General features: G+C 33.8%; 1 protein-coding gene across 4 annotated transcripts in view; it reads right to left on the minus strand.

The window, feature by feature from the left end:
* Positions 1 to 469: 469 nt before the first annotated feature.
* WDPCP (WD repeat containing planar cell polarity effector) overlaps positions 470 to 19,135 on the minus strand; it is a 381,708-nt gene continuing 363,042 nt past the window's right edge. For all 4 annotated transcript variants that reach the window (XM_045054268.1, XM_045054270.1, XM_045054269.1 and 1 more), the window contains 2 exons: positions 8,408 to 8,436; positions 470 to 567 (listed from right to left, as the gene is read on the minus strand). In XM_045054268.1, the coding sequence (XP_044910203.1) occupies positions 517 to 567; positions 8,408 to 8,436 (80 nt within the window). In that variant the 3' untranslated portion in view covers positions 470 to 516. The remainder of the gene's footprint in view (positions 568 to 8,407; positions 8,437 to 19,135) is intronic.

Consider the following 19,135-nt stretch of genomic DNA (forward strand, 5'->3'; position numbering starts at 1 on the left):
CAAATGGGCAGTAAGCATGTCTGGTCTATGCTCTAGAGGGAGATGGTATCTGGCTCCAAGGGGCATTCTTTGCCTCATAGGCATAATTCAAGAGACCCATAGAAAACTGCCTCCCAGCAATGGGTCTGGGAGTTTTGCTTAGTAAATATCTTATTCATAATGCAAATTAGTAATGTAAACAAGTTCACAAGAGTAAATGTTTAAAATACATGGGAGAACCAAGTTTAAATATTTTACTTTTTATACTCAATAATATATAATTTAAGAAACTTCAAAATTTTAAATTATTGAAAATAAGTTAAGGACTTTTACTTAGGATCACTGCTGGTAAGTTACATGTTTTTGAAACTAATAAAATGTAGCTTGAGAATACTCTCAATTTAAAACACTTAACTAATTCATATTGTCTTTTCTCTTTTTAATCTGTATAGGGAGATTTTACTCTGTATCAGGCCATGAAAGATTTTAGATGTGAGAAATGTGTTGTTTTATTTAAGTAAAAAAGTTTCTCATTGTTTATACCAAACCAAAGTGAACCATTCTGAGAGAACCACCATCTCCAAGTTCCTGAAAGTAAACAAATAAAAACAATTAAAATCATGTTTATGGTAGAGATTAAACAATAATTGACTTAATATTTATATTTTAATATTTTTAATATAAATATTAGAAAACATTGAAGCAAAATAAAATAGTTAAATGCACTGTATATATGTAAATAAGAGAACCATGTATTCAGCTTACTGTTAAAATTTTGATACGGTGTTCATAAAAGGCAGTAAAGATTAATAATATACAAAGCATAAAAAGGTAAAGAAGGAAAAATGTTAGTTGAAATTTGGAAGCATGTAAAGGCTCCTGCAATAAAAAGTTGCAAATTATGAGTCCTCGTTTTTTTATTCTACCTTTTTGATTTTATAATACTATCTGTTCCCAAAGTCTATTTCTTAATTTTGGTGTTTCTAAGCCCTTCATAAAATTTTATGAAGCTGCGAAGAGATACAAGAACTTCATCCATTTCCCATTTTTTACTTTTTTTCTCACCTTCCCACCTACCCCATTAAGTAGAGATAAACAAAACATTTTATCATAGGATTCTGAAATTGGAGAATGTTTAAACATGACACCAAAGGTGAATGACATTATTTGAAAAACATTTTTGACATTTTGACATTTTTGAAATTTGGAGATAACCTACTTAAAGTTGAAATGGTAAAGGGGAAAAGTAAAGAGAGTAGGGATTGTGGTTAGTACTTAAGCTAACATGTCATAATTGCAGACATTACTCTTTAAGAATTTAAAATTAGTCCTTACTTATATCTTTAAAGTTCTTTTTAGTAAGAGAAGGCTTTCAGAAATTTGTCCTATCTAGAAGAAAACAGGTGTGGGGTTGACACGTAAGGGAAGCATGTATGTATGCATGTGCCTATGAATCCTGATAATACAAAATTAAAAAAAAATACCAACCTGGAAAAACAGGTAACAAGAAGAATGACAAATTTAACATTTCTGGAGGCTTATGTGTGTGTGCTGGCAAGTTCAGGAGACTTAGGTAGCTTTCAATTTAAAAACAAAAAAAAATTGAAACTACCAGCTTTTTAAAAAGCATAAGTTCCAATTCTTGGCTTATAACCTACTATCCCAAATTCTGTTTTCTCCACCACTAGAATGGTCATCAAGAAACTTGGATTTAGCTTTTGGTCTTGTTGACTAACTGGCAGAAATCCTAGGTAAATTATTTCTCTAATATCCGGTTATAACTGTTACCAAAGGCCAGATTTTGTATACTCGATGTATCATCTGGTTCAGCCATATTCTTGATATATATATATATATATATATATATATATATATATATATATACATATACATATATATATATATACACACACACACACACACATATATATATAAAGAATACATATATATCAAGAGCATATATATATAAAGAATACATATATATCAAGAACATATATATATATCAAGAATATGTATATATATCAAGAATATATATATATAGTGTCTTATGTTAAGAATTACATTCTCAAAAAAAAAAAAAGAATTCTCAAAAGTAGGAACCTTAGAATTAACTTCTTAAGAATCTCCCAGGACTTAAAAAAAAAAAAAAAAAAAACTTCATAAAATTCATCCTATTTGTAAAAGACTTACTTCAGGGCATTTCAGGATTTCCATCATAATGTGTTCCATGCTAAATAACATTGACTTTTCCTTATTCAACTTGGAGGACTATTTTGATGATTAATGAAATAATGTATTTTGTATACACAGTTACTTATTATTTGAAATAAAGTCAATTCATTAAATAGAATTTGGAACACAGAAAAGTATAAACATTTACCCATAATCCCACTAGTCATATAAAACTGTGGTTTAACATGTATTTGCTTCCAGTCTCTTTTTTTCCATGTTATATTTGTTTTTTTTTTAAACACAGCTGAAATCATATATACAATTCTATATATTTTGGAGGGTTTTGCCTCAGTTTGAACACTTTTCATTGCTTCCAGCCTTTGTTTTTAACGGCTTAATTTTATTCCATTAAATACTGTAGCTTTACTCAACTATTCCTTTTTTTTTTTTTTGGTTAAAATCTGTGTTGTTACCAGTTTCCTCTTTTTTTAAGTAAGTAACTCAGTGATAGAAAATTTTTAAAAGATATTACTAGGCATGAGTTTTATTTCTGTGTTTAAGATTATTTCTTTGGTATGGAGTTGCAGAGATAGAATTATTGGACCAAAGCTTATGAAATTTTAGGCCTCTGTATATACTAGAATTGGTAGTTTAGCTTTCTTTATTTCCTAGTTTGGGAGGAGGTGATTTTGTTTGGTAATAGAAAGTTGTGGTTTTGATGGAGGCTAATCTTCATTTTATTAAGTGCTGAAACTGTGCTCACCCTTGATTGAATGGCTACATGTTAATTCTTGTAATAATTTACAGCAACAAAAGGGTTTTCCCCAGACCCTCATTTGATTTCAACATACGGTTAGGTGCATTTCCTAAACCACACCCTATTACTGTTACCTAATGTTGGGTGATACCAGGTCACTTTCTTTTAAATGTACATAGACTTTGATAATCAAATTCTGTAGACAAGTTATGCTTTGCTTTGTTACAAACTGGATTTTGACTTCTTCCTCAATTAATACAGATATCTATATCTATATCTCTATATCTCTATAATACTAAGTGAGCTTCTCATTATTTTACATTAGGTTTCTCCTAATGGTCTCATGTTTCTTGTTTGTTTCAACAATAGTTAAATCCCAGAAGTGTTCTATTTTAGAGAGAGAAGAAAGTTTCCTAATTGACGGTTCTTTCATTTTACAGATGAGGAGACCAAGGCTCAAGTGTTTTATCCATAATTACTCATTTAGTGGCAGACCTGGGATTAGAATTTCGTTTTTATTTCTCTGAGGTGCTTTTTCCACTACAGCTTTTTTTATGTAGTAACAAGGAACATGTGTTCCACAGGCTACTTTTTGATGAACTCTTAAGATTGCCTTACTCTGTCATTTAAGGCTTTTTTCTACAGGCATGCCAGTAGCCCATCCCTGTGTGACAGGAGATGCTTTCTTGAGCAAATGGTCCAGTTAATCCGGTTTCACTATAGACTGTTAACTCGGCTTTTTGCATATTTGGTATCATACACGGATTTATTTTTAATCAGCATTCCAGAGTTTTGTTGCTTGATATTCTTGCTAGAAAATGAAATCTTAAGTTGACTACAATCTAGCAGTTGCCAAAGGTTGCTTGAGGTTTCTGGTACGTGTGTGAGAGAGGTTAATAGATAAGCTAACTATCTCATTGTCTAGCCTTCTCTGTGTTAAGTCAGCCATCAGAAAGGAAGGTGCTAGGAACATGTCCTCTCACCTTTCCACAGAATAGCCTTCACTGAGTTGTGATTCAGTATAATTCCAGCTTTCATAGAAGATTTCTAATGAAAACTTCTTTGTGAATAGGATTTCTTTTTCAGAACTCTACTTGAGGAATGTTTAGTTTCTAACACAAGCTTGCTTTCTTTGTTTACAAGAGAGAGAGGGCAGGGGAGGGGCAGAGAGAGGGAGAGAGAGAATCCCAAGCAGGCTCAGGGGTCTCCAGGCATTCTTGAGTATGAATCCAGTGCTAGAAAAACGTTTCAATTTAATTGCATTTACTGTTTGCATACTTTAAACAATTAAGTCAGTAAAGACAATAATAATGAATGGTGTTTTGGAATTACAAAATGCTTTCACATTACCTAATTTGACATAGCAGTCCTATGATGTTGTTAAATATAACTGTTCCAATTTTACAGTTTAAGAAATAGGTATAAATAGGCTGTAGCAGTGAGGAAGTAGTGGGACAAAAGTGGAACTGAGATAGTTTGCCTATAAATCCTACATTCTTTCTATTATACCATGATGCCTCCCCAAGTAAAGTAAACCTATTTCCCCTTTTTACCTTAGCCTCCCCAAATTGAGAGCCAAACTCCTTTTTAGTTTGTATGTAACAGCCCAGATATTCAGCAACATCTCTTAACTTTGCAAATTTTAATTGATTTTTGCTTTGTCTAATTTCATTTTTGATATTGTATATAAAATAATTTTGTGAACTCAGCTCCAAATCTTTCAGACAGTAGACAGGTCAGAAATACTAAGATAAATTGGTTCCTATCTATGAAGAATGACTACTTTTTATGGCTGTGCTGACCCTTTTGTTTTCTACCTAATGGTTTATCTAACTCTCCTCTTTGGGTAATAGGTTTATATATTTAAAAATATTTTTCAAAAATTATCCTTTGGAGGACAGAAATAAGTATGAGACGAGTTTAGCACCTTTCCCATCTTAACAAATATATGAAGATGTTGTTATCCATCAAGTAGATTAATAAGCTTTATGAGGGGCTCCTGGGTGGCTCAGTCGGTTGAGCGTCCGACTTTGGCTCAGGTCATGATCTCGTGGTCCGTGAGTTCCAGCCCCGTGTCAGGCTCTGTGCTGACAGCTTGGAGCCTGGAGCCTGTTTCGGATTCTGTGTCTCCTTCTCTCTCTGACCCTCCCCCATTCATGCTCTGTCTCTCTCTGTCCCCAAAATAAATAAATTACAAAAAAAAAAGCTTTATGATAGAAGTGACAACCAAAAATTGCTACTTTTCACACTTGTACAAATTAACTACTTAAACTTCAGTTATATAAGGTGCTCCTTGTTAACATGGATAATTGTCAGTATGTAAATATATTTCCAAATACATGTAAATATATGTGTATATATGTATGTATATGTTTTATATGTAAAAAACATATATTACATATAAATTTATATGTAAGTATATGAATATATATAGGTATATAGGTTTATATTACATATAAATGTATATGTAAATATAATATATGTGTGTGTATATATATCCCTAATATTTACATATTGACAACATAGACACACAAATATACTTTCTTCTATTCATACTGCTCTTTCTGGTTGGAATCCACCTTGTTGGATGATAGAAGAACACAAAAAGAGCAATATAAACATCAGATTGGTATATCTGTTGTAATTCCACATTAAAAAAATGAGTTTCTGGCATTTCCAAGTCTAAGATTTTTTCCAGACAGTATGCCAGTGAGTAGTACAGGTAAAACAATATAGCTATATGACTGTACAATTTATTACCTATTTATGACTGAAGTCAGTGGGAAACAAGAGGTATGCTCCAGACCTAGAAATGTATTCCGACCTGCAAGCCCAAGTTATCCTCTTCCAAATTGATTAAAGTTTAATGGAGAAATCAAATTCTTTTCCTCAGCATTTGCCAGTACAAATCCTTCCCAAAATCTTCCCAAGAGCCAGCTAGACTTCTAGTAGTTTTATTTCTTTTTAATTGTGAGGTGAAATATACATAACATAAAATTTGCCATTTTAATCACTCATGACTTTCCTAATTTGTTTTTTCTTTGCTGTGATTGACTCTTAACTGTAGCTCAGTTAAGATCTGTTTACATGTGTATTTCAAAATAGTTCTGGAGAAAGTGGGTAAAAATCTTCTTAGAGTGTACCACATCTACTAGAGAGCATCTCCCAAATTTCAGGACATCTGAGATTAGTAGGGTAACTCTGAAGACTGTCTGTAAATTTTAAAAGTGAGAAGGAGTTAAGCATTCGTGGAATTGCCTTCTTATTGCAGGGAAAAACTGTCAGAGTGCTGTTTTTTTATTTGTTTTCAGAAAGACTAACATAAATTGTTCTTCAGATGGTAGTTACATCAAGTTAAGACATGGAACATAATTCCCTTTTCATATTTTTCACAAAAGAGAAGGAAAACAGGGATCTGAAGAACAAACTTTTTCTTGAGAGGGCCATAAGCAGGCAGTAATGTATACTATTTGAGAAAAATGTAGCTACTCTAGTAACAAATGTTTTGACAGCCAGCTAATTCAAAGCATCAGAGAACTTTACACCTGGAGTTCTCTATATATCACCCAGCAGATTCTACCCAAAGAATTTTCTTAGAATTGAAGTGCACAGGACAGCTCTCCAAAACAAAGAATTATCTGGCCCCAAATGTCAGTACCTCTGAGTTCAAGAAACTCTGTTCTAGAAGAGGATTGTTTGGGTTTGAATTCCAGCAGTATACTTTATAAACTGTGGGGAAGTTACTTAATATCTGTGTCTGTTTCCTTGTCTATAAAATGGCACTAATAGTAATTTTTAACTCATAGACTTGTTGTGAGAATTAACTGAATTAAAATATTTAAAGCATTGAGACCAGTGCCAGTAATATAATAAGCAGTTGAGAAATACTAGCATTATTTTATTTTATTTATTTTTTTCTTTCTTTTTTTTTTGTTGTTTTATTGTTAAAAACTTAGTTCTTGTTGAATATATCCAGTTGGTTAAACTTAAATAGGTGGTAGAGAAATATGCTGAAAAAAATTACTAAAAGAAAATTATACAAAGAAACACATAAAATCCTAATTTAAAATGCAGTATATGAAAATTTTGAATGAGAAATACCTTTGTAAGCAATAATGATAGGCTCTTATAATCTGAATTTTATCTGTATCTTCCTAAACAAGTTTCTAAACAAGAAACTAGAAGGTTGAACATGACGTGTATATGATTGGTGCTAATCTGAACTTAAATTGTATTAATATTTGAATTTAAAGACTTGTGGCCTAATAATTAAGTTATGATAACCATTTTATACTTCAGTACACAAACTGATAGTCCTCTCATTCTGTATAACAACCCTTCCAGAAAAGTCCTTGGGGAATCAGTTTCTTGATTGGATGTCCTGTGCACTTATGTATTCAAGTGGATGTGTATAAAGTTTTGACGGGATGCAGTTTTTTTTTTTCTTTAACAAATGTTCTTAAAAATAATCTATTTAAAAATATACAAAATTTATAGTTAAGTTTCTTTAAGCTTTAGCAAATTAAGAGCAGATTATATGAATGTGTATTCAACTGTAACATGGAATATTTTTCTCTAAGCAAATCAAGAACTAAAATTATTTTCATTATAAATATATCTATAAAGAAGTAGATTGAAACAATGGTTTAATAATTACTATCATTAGTATAGTTCCATATAATTAACAAAGTCCTACCACATACATAGTCACAATACTCCTTCATAAAAATCCCATGGGGTATGTGGAATTATCTGTTCTATAGATGAAGAAGTTGAGGCATACATAGATGAAATGATTTTCCAAAGTATAATGCTAGTAATTGTAGAACGATTATTCAGATTCAAGTCTCATAATCAGTTACTATGGCAATCTGCTGAGAACTTTTTAATAAAATTATGAGACTTTCTCTGACTTAGACCTAACCTTTTTGAAATTGGTATAATAAACCATTGATATTTCCTCAAAATGAATTTAGATATTTTAATGGCAGAATATGGAGAGAGACCCGACATGCATTACTTATGAAAATTATACATAAATATAATAAAAATGAATTTGATAACCTTGTTATTATTATAAACCTTTCTTTTATTTTTAACTTTTAATTTTGGATAGTTTCAAACATAAACCAGAGTAGAGAGAATAATATATGTAAACTGCTATTTTACTCATCACCCACCTGCATCAATTATCAACTCATGGTGAGTTCAATTCATGTATATACCTCCTTTCTTCCCACTGGATTATTTTGAAGCAAATTCCATGTATATAATTTCATTGTACATGTTCCATTATGCATAATTTTATTTTTCAAAAATAACTATTTTAATAATTACAGCCCTGAAATACTACAAAACTGAATAGTTCTCTAGAAAAATATTTTCCCATTAATATATACCAGTGGGCATCTTTTTCTGAGTTCAAAATAATCACACATAGTATGATTTTCTCTTGGAATTTAATTTTCTAATGATAAACAGTAAGAGAAAGCATTTTACCTGTTCTATGTAGTCTTCTCTCCTTTCTCCTTTAAAAATAAAATATTGCAACATTAATTATTTGACATCTAATAAAGAGCCTTACTGAAAATTGTTAACAGAACTTTTTAATATATCCTTAGTAGCAAGAGAAATATTTTAATTAGGACTATTTTAAATCCTAATTTAAACAAATTGAAATACTGAAAACTCAAGAGACAGCAATAGCCAAACCTCAAAATAGTATGAAACTACCAGTGATTCTCATACATACCTTTGGGGCTAAGAGCTGCAGTGAAATCAAATGAGTAGACTATATCTACATTGTTCCTTCTGTTCTTAAAATGATACCTTAAAACTTGCTTGGCAAGTAAGTTTCATCTAAGTGCCAATTCTAGTTGATTAGTGGTGGTTACCTAGAAAACTCAGTTGAGTTTTATAACCCCCCCCCCTTTTTTTCCCCTCAAAGGAAAAGAATACTGTATTTGCTTATGGGTTATTTGCTCTCATAGCAGTGATATACCTGCTAGGTCCTGGCTTAGTATATCTAAATGATGCTTTTAAAAGAGACATCCTTACTTAAATTTATATGCCACTAGACTGAAAGAAAACACATGTCATAGTGCTACAGTCTAATTTCCCATTATTCATGGTATTAGATAGACATTAATTTATATATTCTCATCCTTGAAACAAGTAATTGTGTATAATTGGTGGGTGTTTGTAGGTACCAGTTATGTTTCTGTACTAGCCCTTAGTGCATGTATGCATATATCACTCATTTGGCACTATGCTTATGTTAACATATTATTATTTATTTCCTTTATTTATTTAGACTGGCTTCCCAAGTATATTATGTTTTTAAAAGCTTGTCAGCAGCATCTTATTTCTCCTTGTAGTCCTGGCAACAAGAAATGCCTTGATAATGATTATATTTCCTTTTTTAAAAAAAAAAAATTATTCATTTTTGAGGGAGAGAGAGAGAGAGTGCATGAGTGTGGGAGGGAGAGAGAGAGAATCCCGAGCAGGCCAGTGCTGTCAGCATAGAGCCTGACTCGGGGCTTACCTGAGCTAAAATCAAGAGTCAGACGCTTAACCCACTGAGCCACCAAGGCTCCCCGATGATTATATTTCTTTGAAAATACATGTTACTTGTCTGTCACTAACTCAAAATTACTTGCTATTTTGGGATATTTGTGTACAGAATGGGATGTTTTGCTTAGCTATATAGTTCAAAAATTGCAAAACACTTTAGATCTTTCTGACTTAAACACATCCAGTGTTTGTGTTATTTCATCACAAATTTATTATATGAGCTTTCTCCCTAAATTTAATGGCGAGTTACTCTTTGAACAGTGGTACTCAAAGTATGGGATGAAGACTAATAGCTGATCATCAAGCTATTTTTTGCTGGTCTGTTAACTGTTTATTATTTGTGCTTGGAAAAAAGAAGCAATTGTAAACATTTATGACAGTTTGACAGGATAATTCTATGTATGTTTAATAAAATTTGAATTTTTATTTTTAAAATTTTGATATTACACTTAAAAAATTGATATAATTGACATATAACACTATGTTAGTTTTAGGTATACAACATGATTTGATTTATTGTGAAATGATCACCCCAGTGTGCTTAGTTAACATCTATAGCCATTAGAATTTTTTCTTGTGATGAAAAATTTTAATATTTATTCTCTAATCACCCTTCAGAAATATAATACAGCATTATTATTAGTTTTTAAAATTTTATTTTAGAGAGCGTGCATGAGCAGGGGAGAGGGGCAAATGGAGAGAGAGAGAATCCCAAGCAGGCTCCACACCTAGCACTGAGCCTGACGCCATGATCCTGGGATCATGACCCAAAATAAGCTGAAACCAAGAGTGGGATGCTCAGTCAACGGGATGCTGAGGTGCCCCTGATACAGTATTATTGATTATAGTCATTATGCTGTACATTATATACCCATGACTTATTTTATATATGAAAGTTTCTACCTTTTGATAACCTTTACCCATTTTTCCCACCACCCCCATCTCTGGTAAACACCAAACTCTTTTCTGTATATCGGAGTTGGGTTGTTTTTTGTATTTGTTTTTTAAGATTCTATGCATGAGTGAGATCATATGATACCTGTCTTTCTCTGACTTATTTCACTTAGTATAATGCCCCCAAGGTCCATCCATGTTGTCAGAAAAAACAGGCTTTCCTTGACTTTTATGGCTGAAAAGTATCCCATTGTGTATTTATATCATATTCAATCACTGATGGACACTGAAAGGTTGTTTCCATGACTTGGCTATTGTGAATAATGCTAATGAACATGAGAATGTAGATACTGTTGTAAGTTAGTATTTTTGTTTGCTTTGGACAAATACAAAGAAGTTGAATTGTTTGATCAAATGGTAGTTCTATTTTATTTTATTATTTTTTTTGAAGAATCTCCATATTGTTTTCTATAGTGTACATTCCTACCAACAGTGCACAAGGGTTCCCTTTTCTCCACATCCTTGCCAACTCTTGTTATTTCTTTTTGCTAATAACCATTCTAACAGGGGTGAGGAGATACCTCACTGAGGTTTTGATTTGTATTTCTTTGATGATTACTGATGTTGAGCACCTTTTCATGTACCTATTGGATATCCATATGTCATCTTTAGAAAAATGTCTATTTAGATCCTTTGCCCCCCACCCCCGGTTTTTTTTTTTTTTTTTTGAGAGAGAGAAAGAGAGCATGTGCATGAGAACTCTGGAGGGGCAGTGAAAGAGGGGGAGAGAATCTCAAGCAGTCTCCACACTCAGTGTGAAGCATGATGCAAGGCTTGATCTCATGACCCTGGGATCACCACCTCAGATCCTGTGCCCATTTTTTTTTTCAACCTTTTTTTTAATTTTTTTTATTTTTGGGACAGAGAGAGACAGAGCATGAATGGGGGAGGGGCAGAGAGAGAGGGAGACACAGAATCGGAAACAGGCTCCAGGCTCTGAGCCATCAGCCCAGAGCCCGAGCGGGGCTGGAACTCCCGGACCGCGAGATCATGACCTGGCTGAAGTCCGACGCTTAACTGACTGCGCCACCCAGGCGCCCCTCCTGTGCCCATTTTTTAATTGGATTGTTTGTTTGCTGTTGAGTTGTCAAGTTCTTTATATATTTTGAATATTAACCCCTTATCAGATATATGATTTGCAAATATTTTCTCCTATTCAGTAGGTTGTCTTTCATTTTGTTGATGGTCCTTTGCTGTGCAAAACTTTTCAGTTGGATGTTAGTCCCACTGACTACCATTTTTGCTTTTGTTGCCTTTCCTTTTAGTGTCAGATCCAAAAAATTGTCTCCAAGATTAAAATCAAGGCTCTTACTGCCTATATTTTCTTAAGGAGTTTTCCTATTTTGGGTTTCATATTCAAGTCTTTAATCCATTTTAGGCTATTTTGTGCATGTAGGGTAGTGGTATGGTTTCATTCTTTTGTATGTAGCTGTAACAGTTTTTCCAGTACCATTTACTGAAAAGATTATCTTTTCCCTTTTGTACATTCTTATCTCTTGTATTGTAAATTAATTGGCCCTATATGCTTGGGTTTAATTCTGGGCTCTCGGTTCTTTTCCATTGATCTATGTGTCTTATTTTTTTATGTCAGTATCATACTGTATGATTACTGTGGCTTTGTAATATAGTTTGAAATCAGGACGTGTGATTTCAAGTCCCTCTTGATTCTTCTTTCTCAAAATTGCTTTGGCTATTGGGATCTTATGTACTTCCCTACAAATTTTAGGATTGTTTATTCTTTTTTTGTGGAAAGATCCATTAGAATTTTGAAAGGAATTGCATTAAATCAGTAGATTCCTTTGGGTAGTATGGACATTTTAACAATATTCTTCCAATCTGATCATGGTTTCTCTTTCAATTTATTTGTGACGTCTTCAATCTTTCATCAATTCCTTATGGTTTTTACTGGGCATGTTTCTCACTTCCTTGGTTAAATTTATTCCTAGGTATTTCATACTTTTTGATGTAGTTGTAAACCAGATTGTTTTATGTCTTTTTATGACAGTTCAATATTATTACATAGAAACACAACAGATTTTTGTATGTTGTTTTTTTTTAACCTGCAACTTTACTGAATTTGTTTATTCTAGCAGCTTTTTGATGGAATCTGGGTTTTCTATAACCAGTCATCTGCAAATAGAGTTTTAGTTCTTCCTTTCCAATTTGGATAGCTGTTAATTATTTTTTCTTGCCTTAAGTACTCTGGCTATGACTTTCAATACTGCATTGAATAAAATGATAAGAATGGGCATTCTTGTCTTGTTCTTGATCTCAGAGGAAAAGTTTTCAGCTTTCACCATTGGGTAAAATGTTAGCTGTGGGCTTGTCATATATGGCCTTCATTATGTTGAGATATGTTCCCTCTATAACCACTTTTTGAGATTTTTAAAAATCATAAATGGATGTTGAAATCCATCAGATGATTTTTCTGTATATATTGAGAAAATCATAGGATTTTTATCCTTCATTTTGTTAATGTGGTGTATGACATTGATAGATTTACAAATGTCAAACCAGTCCTTGCATCCCTGGAATAAACTGCACTTGATCATGGTGTATGGTCCTTTTAGTGTTATTGTTGAATTTGGTTTGCTAATATTTTGTTGAGGTTTTCTGCATCTGTTCATCAGAGATACTAGCCTATTGTTTTCTTTTGTATGGTGTCTTTGCTACTTTTGGTATTAGGGTAATTCTGGCCTTGTAAAATGAGTTTGAAAATCTCTGCTTTACTTTTTTTGGGAAGAGTTTCAGAAGGATTGTTACTCTTACTTAAATGGGTAGAATTCGTCAGTGAAACCATCTGGTCCTGGAATTTTCTTTTGGGGGAGATTTTTGATTAGAGATTTAATTTACTTTTCTGTATCTTCATGATCCACATTGATAGGCTGTATGCTCCTAGAGTTTTATCCATTTCTTCAGATTTTCCAATTTGTTGAATTCTAATTGTTCATGGTAGTCTCCTATCCTTTGTAAAAATTTCTGGGAAGCCAGTTTCATTTCTGCTTTCTTTTTTTTTTTTTTTGTCACATTTCATTTATTTCTGCTCTTTTTGTTGCTATTTCTTTCTGCTAACTTTGGGTTTAGTTCTTCTTTTCTAGTTTCTTGAAGTGTAAAGTTAGGTTGTTTATTTGACCCCTTGTTTCTTGTGAAGGCATTTGTCATTATTAACTTCCCTCTTACAGCTGCTTTTGATGCATCCCATAAGTTTTGATATGTTGTATTTCCATTTTCAAATTTGTCAAGGAATGTGCTTTTTCTTTTGCTTTCTTCTTTGATGCATGGACTGTTTGGTACAATGTTGTTCAATCTTCACATATTTATAAATTTTCCACTTTCCTTCTGGTAACTGATTTTTAGTTTCATACCACTGTGGTGAGAAAAGATGCTTGATATGTTTGAGTTCTCTTAAATTTTTGAAGACTTGTGTGGTGTAACATATGATTCTTCCTAGAGAATGTTCCATGTGAGATTAAGAAGACTATGTATTCTGTTGCTTGGATAGAGGGTTCTGTGTGTGTTAAGTCCACCTAGTCTAACATGTCATTTAAGTAAAATGGTTTTTAATATTTTCTTTTTGTAATGTTTATTTACTTTGAGAAAGAGAGAGCATGAGTGTGTTAATCGAGGAGGGGCAGAGAGAGAGGGAGAGACAGAGACTCCCAAGCAAGTTCCACACTGTCAGCACAGAGTCCAACACAGGGCTCAATTCCATGAACCATGAGATCATGACTTGAGCTGAAATCAAGAGTTAGATGCTTAACCAACTGAGCCACCCAGGTGCTCCTTAAATAGATTTTCTGTTTTGATGATCTAATTGATGAAAGTGGGGGAATTTAAGTCCCCTACTATTTTTTTTAAAATCTTTAACGTTTATTTATTTTTGAGACAAAGAGAGACAGAGCATGAGCAGGGGAGGGGCAGAGAGAGAGGGAGACACAGAATCTGAAACAGGCTCCAGGCTCTGAGCTGTCAGCACAGAGCCCGACGCGGGGCTCGAACTCACGGACCGTGAGATCATGACCTGAGCCGAAGTCGGACGCTTAACCGACCAAGCCACCCAGGCGCCCCACCCCCTACTATTTTTTAATTGATGTCTGTTTCTCCCTTGACATTGATCAAAGTTTGCTTTATGTATTTAGGTGCTTCTTCATTGGGTGAATAAATATTTACAAATGTTATATCCTCTTGTTTGGTTGGTGCTTTTATCATTATTTTATGACCTTGTTTGTCTCTTATTATAGTCTGTCTTAAAGTGTATTTTGTCTGCTGTAAGTATACCTACCCCAGCTTTCTTTTGCTTTTCATTTGCATGGAGTATATTTTTTCCACTCTTTACTTTCAGTTTGCCTGTCTTTACATCTGAAGTGAGTCTCTCGTAGGCAGCATATAAATGCATCTTCTATTATCATTCATTCAGCCAGTCTGTGTCTTTTTTTTTTAAGTTTATTTATTTATTTTCAGAGAGAGCATGAGTGGGAGAGGGAAAAGAGAGAGGGAGAATCTCAAGTAGGCTCCTCACTGTCAGTGCAGAGCCCAGCCCGGGGCTCAAACCCACAAAACTGTGATATCGTGACCTCAGCCAAAATCAAGAGTTGGATGTTCAGCTGACTGAGCCATCCAGCTACCGCACTCTCTGGCTTTTTACTGGAGAATTTAGCTCATTTTCATTTAAAGCAATTTATTGGTGAATAGGTAGTTATTGGCATTTTGTTAATTGTTTTCTGGCTGTTCTTAAAATTTATTCCTTTCTATTTTTCTTTCTTTTTTCTTTTGTGATTTGATAATTTTCTGTAGTAATAGGCTTATAGATCTCTTATCTTTTGTGTATCTATAGGTTTTTGCTTTGTGGTTACCATGAGGCTTACATATATCTCACATCACATAGAAATAAATAAAGATGGTCTATTTTAAGTTAATAGCTTAAGTTCCGATGTATTCTAAACCTGACATCTTTTCTCCCTCTTCCACATTTTGTTTTGATGTCACAATTTAAATCTTTTAGTTTTCAATATTAACTTACAAATTATTGTAGTTACAGGTATTTTTACTACTTTTGTCTTTTAACCATCATACTAGATTTATGAGTAGTTAACCAACCACCTTTACAATATAAGATTATTTCTGATATTTGCTATATTTACCTTGACTACTGAGATTTATACTTTCCTATGTTTTCCTATTGTTAATTAGTGCCTTATGTTTAAGCTTAAGGAAGTCCTTTTAACATTTCTTGTAAGTCAGGTCTAGGGGTAATAAACTCCTTAAGCTTTTCCTTGTCTGGAAAACTCATTCACACACCCCCACCCCAAATCTTAAGGACATCTTTGCTAGACAGTCTTGTTGGCAGTCTTTTTCTATCAGTATTTTGAATATATTGTGCCTACTCCCTCTGGCCTGCCAAGTTTCCACTCAAAAATCTTGATTTTCTTATGGGATTTCACTTGCATTTAACTAATTGTTTTTCTCTTGATGCTTTTAAGATTCTCTCCTTGTTTTAAGAACAAATATTGTTAAAATACCCAAAGAAATCTACAGATTTAATACAATCCCTATCAAAATACTAGCAGCATTTTTCACGGAACAAATAATCCTAAAATTTGTATGGAACTACAAATGACACCGCATAGCCAAAGCAGTCTTGAAAAAGAAAAGCAAAACTAGAGGCATCACAATTAGAGACTTCATATTATACTACAAAGCTATAGTGATCAAGACAGTATAGTACTGGCACAAAAACAGACACATATAGATCAATGGAATAGAATGGAAAACCCAGAAATAAACCTACAATTACATGTTCAATTAATCTTCAACAAAGGAGGCAGAATATGCAATGGGAAAAAGACTCAACAAATGGTGCTGGGAAGATTGCACAGCATTCCAAAAAGAATGGAATTGGACCACTTTCTTACACCATACACAAAAATAAACCCCAAATAGATTAAGAACTTAAATGTGAGACCTGAAACCATAAAAATCCTAGGAGAGAGCACTGGTTATAATTTCCCTGACAATGGCCATAGCAACATTTTCCTAGACATGTGTCCTGAGGGAAGGGAAACAAAAGCAAAAATAAACTATTTGGATTACATCAAAATAAAAAGCTTCTGCACAGCAAACAATCAACAAAACTATAAAAAACAACCTACTGAATGGAAAAAGGTATTTGCAAATGACATATCTGAAAAAGGGTTAGTATCTAAAATATATAAAGAACTGATACAACTCAACACCAAAAAAAAAAAAAATCCAATTTAAAAAATGGGCAGACGACATAAACAGATATTTCCCCAAAGAAAGCATTCAGATGGCCAACAGACACATGAAAAGATGTTCAACATCATTCATCATCAGGGAAATGCAAATCAAAACCATAATGAGATATTACCTCACACCTGTCAAAATGGCTAAAATAAAAAAGACAAGAAACAAGTGTTGGCAAGGATGTGGAGAAAAAGGAACTCTTGTGCACTGTTGGTGGGCATGCAAACTAGTGCAGCCATTGTGGAAAACAGTATGGAGTTTCCTAAAAAAATTAAAAACAGAGACACCTGGGTGGCTCAGTCAGTTAAGTATCTGTTGACTTCAGCGCAGGTCTTGATCTCACAGTTTCATGACTTCAAGCCCCAAGTTGGCTCTGTGCTGGTCCTGCAGAGCTCCTTGGGATTCTCTCTCTCTCTCTCTCTCTCTTTCTCTTTCTCTCTCTCTCTCTCTGCTCCTCCCCTGCTCACCTTCTCTCTGTCTCAAAATAAATGAACTTTAAAAAAATTAAACAAAAAATTAAAAACATAACTACCATATGATCCAGTAATTCCACTACTGGGTATTTACCCAAAGAATAAAAAACCACTAGTTTATAAAGATAGATGTACCCCCTGTTATAGCATTATTTACAATAGCCAAATTATAGAAGCAGCCCAAGTGTCCTATCTATGGATGAATGGATAAAGAAGTGGTGTGTATATATATATATATATATATATACACACACACACACACACACACACACAATGGAATATTAATCATCCATAAAAACAATGAAATCTTGCCATTTGCAACAACATGGGTGGATCTAGGGAGTATATGCTAAGTGAAATAAGTCATAGACAAATAGCATATGATTTCACTCATGTGAAATTGAAGAAACAGATGAACAAACAAAGGAAAAAAAAAAGACAAACCAAAAACCAGACTTTAAATATGAAGAGCAAACCGTTGGTTACCAGAGGGGAGGTAGGTAGGGGCGGGGGTGAAATAGGTGAAGGGAATTAAGAATACACTTATCTTGATGAGTACTGACAAATATACAGAATTGTTGAATCACTATATTGCACACCTGAAATGAATATAACACTGAACATTAACTTACTGGAATTAAAAAAAAAAACACACACAGATGCGAGGCTGGACCAATTACCAAAAAAAAAAAAAAAAAAAAGATTCCCTCCTTAATCTTTAACTTTAGACAATTATAATGTGTTTTAGAGTGGGTCTCCAAGAGTAGGGAAGTTTTTAGCTATTATGTCTTTAAGTTCTCTACCCCTTCTCTCTGTCTCTTCTCATTCTGGAACTCCTGTAATATGAATGTTGGTCCACCTGATGCTCTCTCATAAACCCCTTAAATTATCTGCACTTTTTTTTTCTTCCTGCTGCTATTTAGATGAGTTCTGCTGACCTGTCCTTGAATTCACTGCTACTTTCTTCTCATTCATCTGTTTTGATGTTGAATCTCTGCGTTGTATTTTTCAATTCTGTTATCGCATCTATCAGCTCTGTGACTTTTGACACTTTCCTATATTTTCTCTTTGTTAAAATTTGTTCATAAACTTTGTTCATACATTTTTCTGGCAAGATTGGTAAGCATCTTTATGACTGTCATTTTGAACTTTTAATCAGGTAAATCACTTATTTGTTTCATGAAAATGTTTTTCTGATGTTTCATCTTGCTCTTTCATATGGAACCTATTCCTCTTTCTTCATTTTCTTGACTCTCTGTGTTAGTTTCTATGCATTAGATAAAACAGCTACCATTCCCTGTTTTGAAGCAGTACCTCATAGGAATGATTTTCATCTTTCAACCCAAGTCTCTCAAACCTTTGTGCTTCTCCAAGCAGCCTACTTTATTCTTAGTGGCTGTCAATAGTTGAGGGTTTGCCAAGACCTGTCAGAGTCCAAAAGGGGAAGATCTTGGTTGGCTCATAGATTCAGGCTGATTGGAAACAAACCCTCAGGCAGTAGCTTTTAAAGTATGCAGACACGACTCTTTCATGGGAAGACTGGGAGTGTTTTTGTCATTCCCTCTGAAATGGTAGCCTGTGAATGCAGGTCCCACTGGTCACCAAGAGTTAGGATATCAAGGAACCTGTCCTCTCGGCAGCAGACAAAAGTTGAAGCACCAACCAAGTATACAATCTCCTTTTCTCAGAAACACCAGTGACCTGGAGTAGGGCAGAGGGAGAGCAGGAAGATAGTTCCCACCCTCTGGGATCTCTGGAGAGGATTACAGTTGGCTCTTAGATGTGTATTAAATTAGAATCCTGTCCCTCAGGGTGCAGCCAAGAAGGTATCTTATACGCCTCTTTCACAGAAAGACCAGGCATTTCAGTCTGCTGCCTTTCTGCTGTGCCTTAGGGTAGCTGGTTAAGAACTCTTTCTCCATTTATTACAGTCCTTTTGAATGTAAGCCTTGCTGGCCACCAG

This window comes from Felis catus, chromosome A3 (genome assembly GCF_018350175.1).
Source record: "Felis catus isolate Fca126 chromosome A3, F.catus_Fca126_mat1.0, whole genome shotgun sequence".
NCBI classification, from domain to species: domain Eukaryota; kingdom Metazoa; phylum Chordata; class Mammalia; order Carnivora; family Felidae; genus Felis; species Felis catus.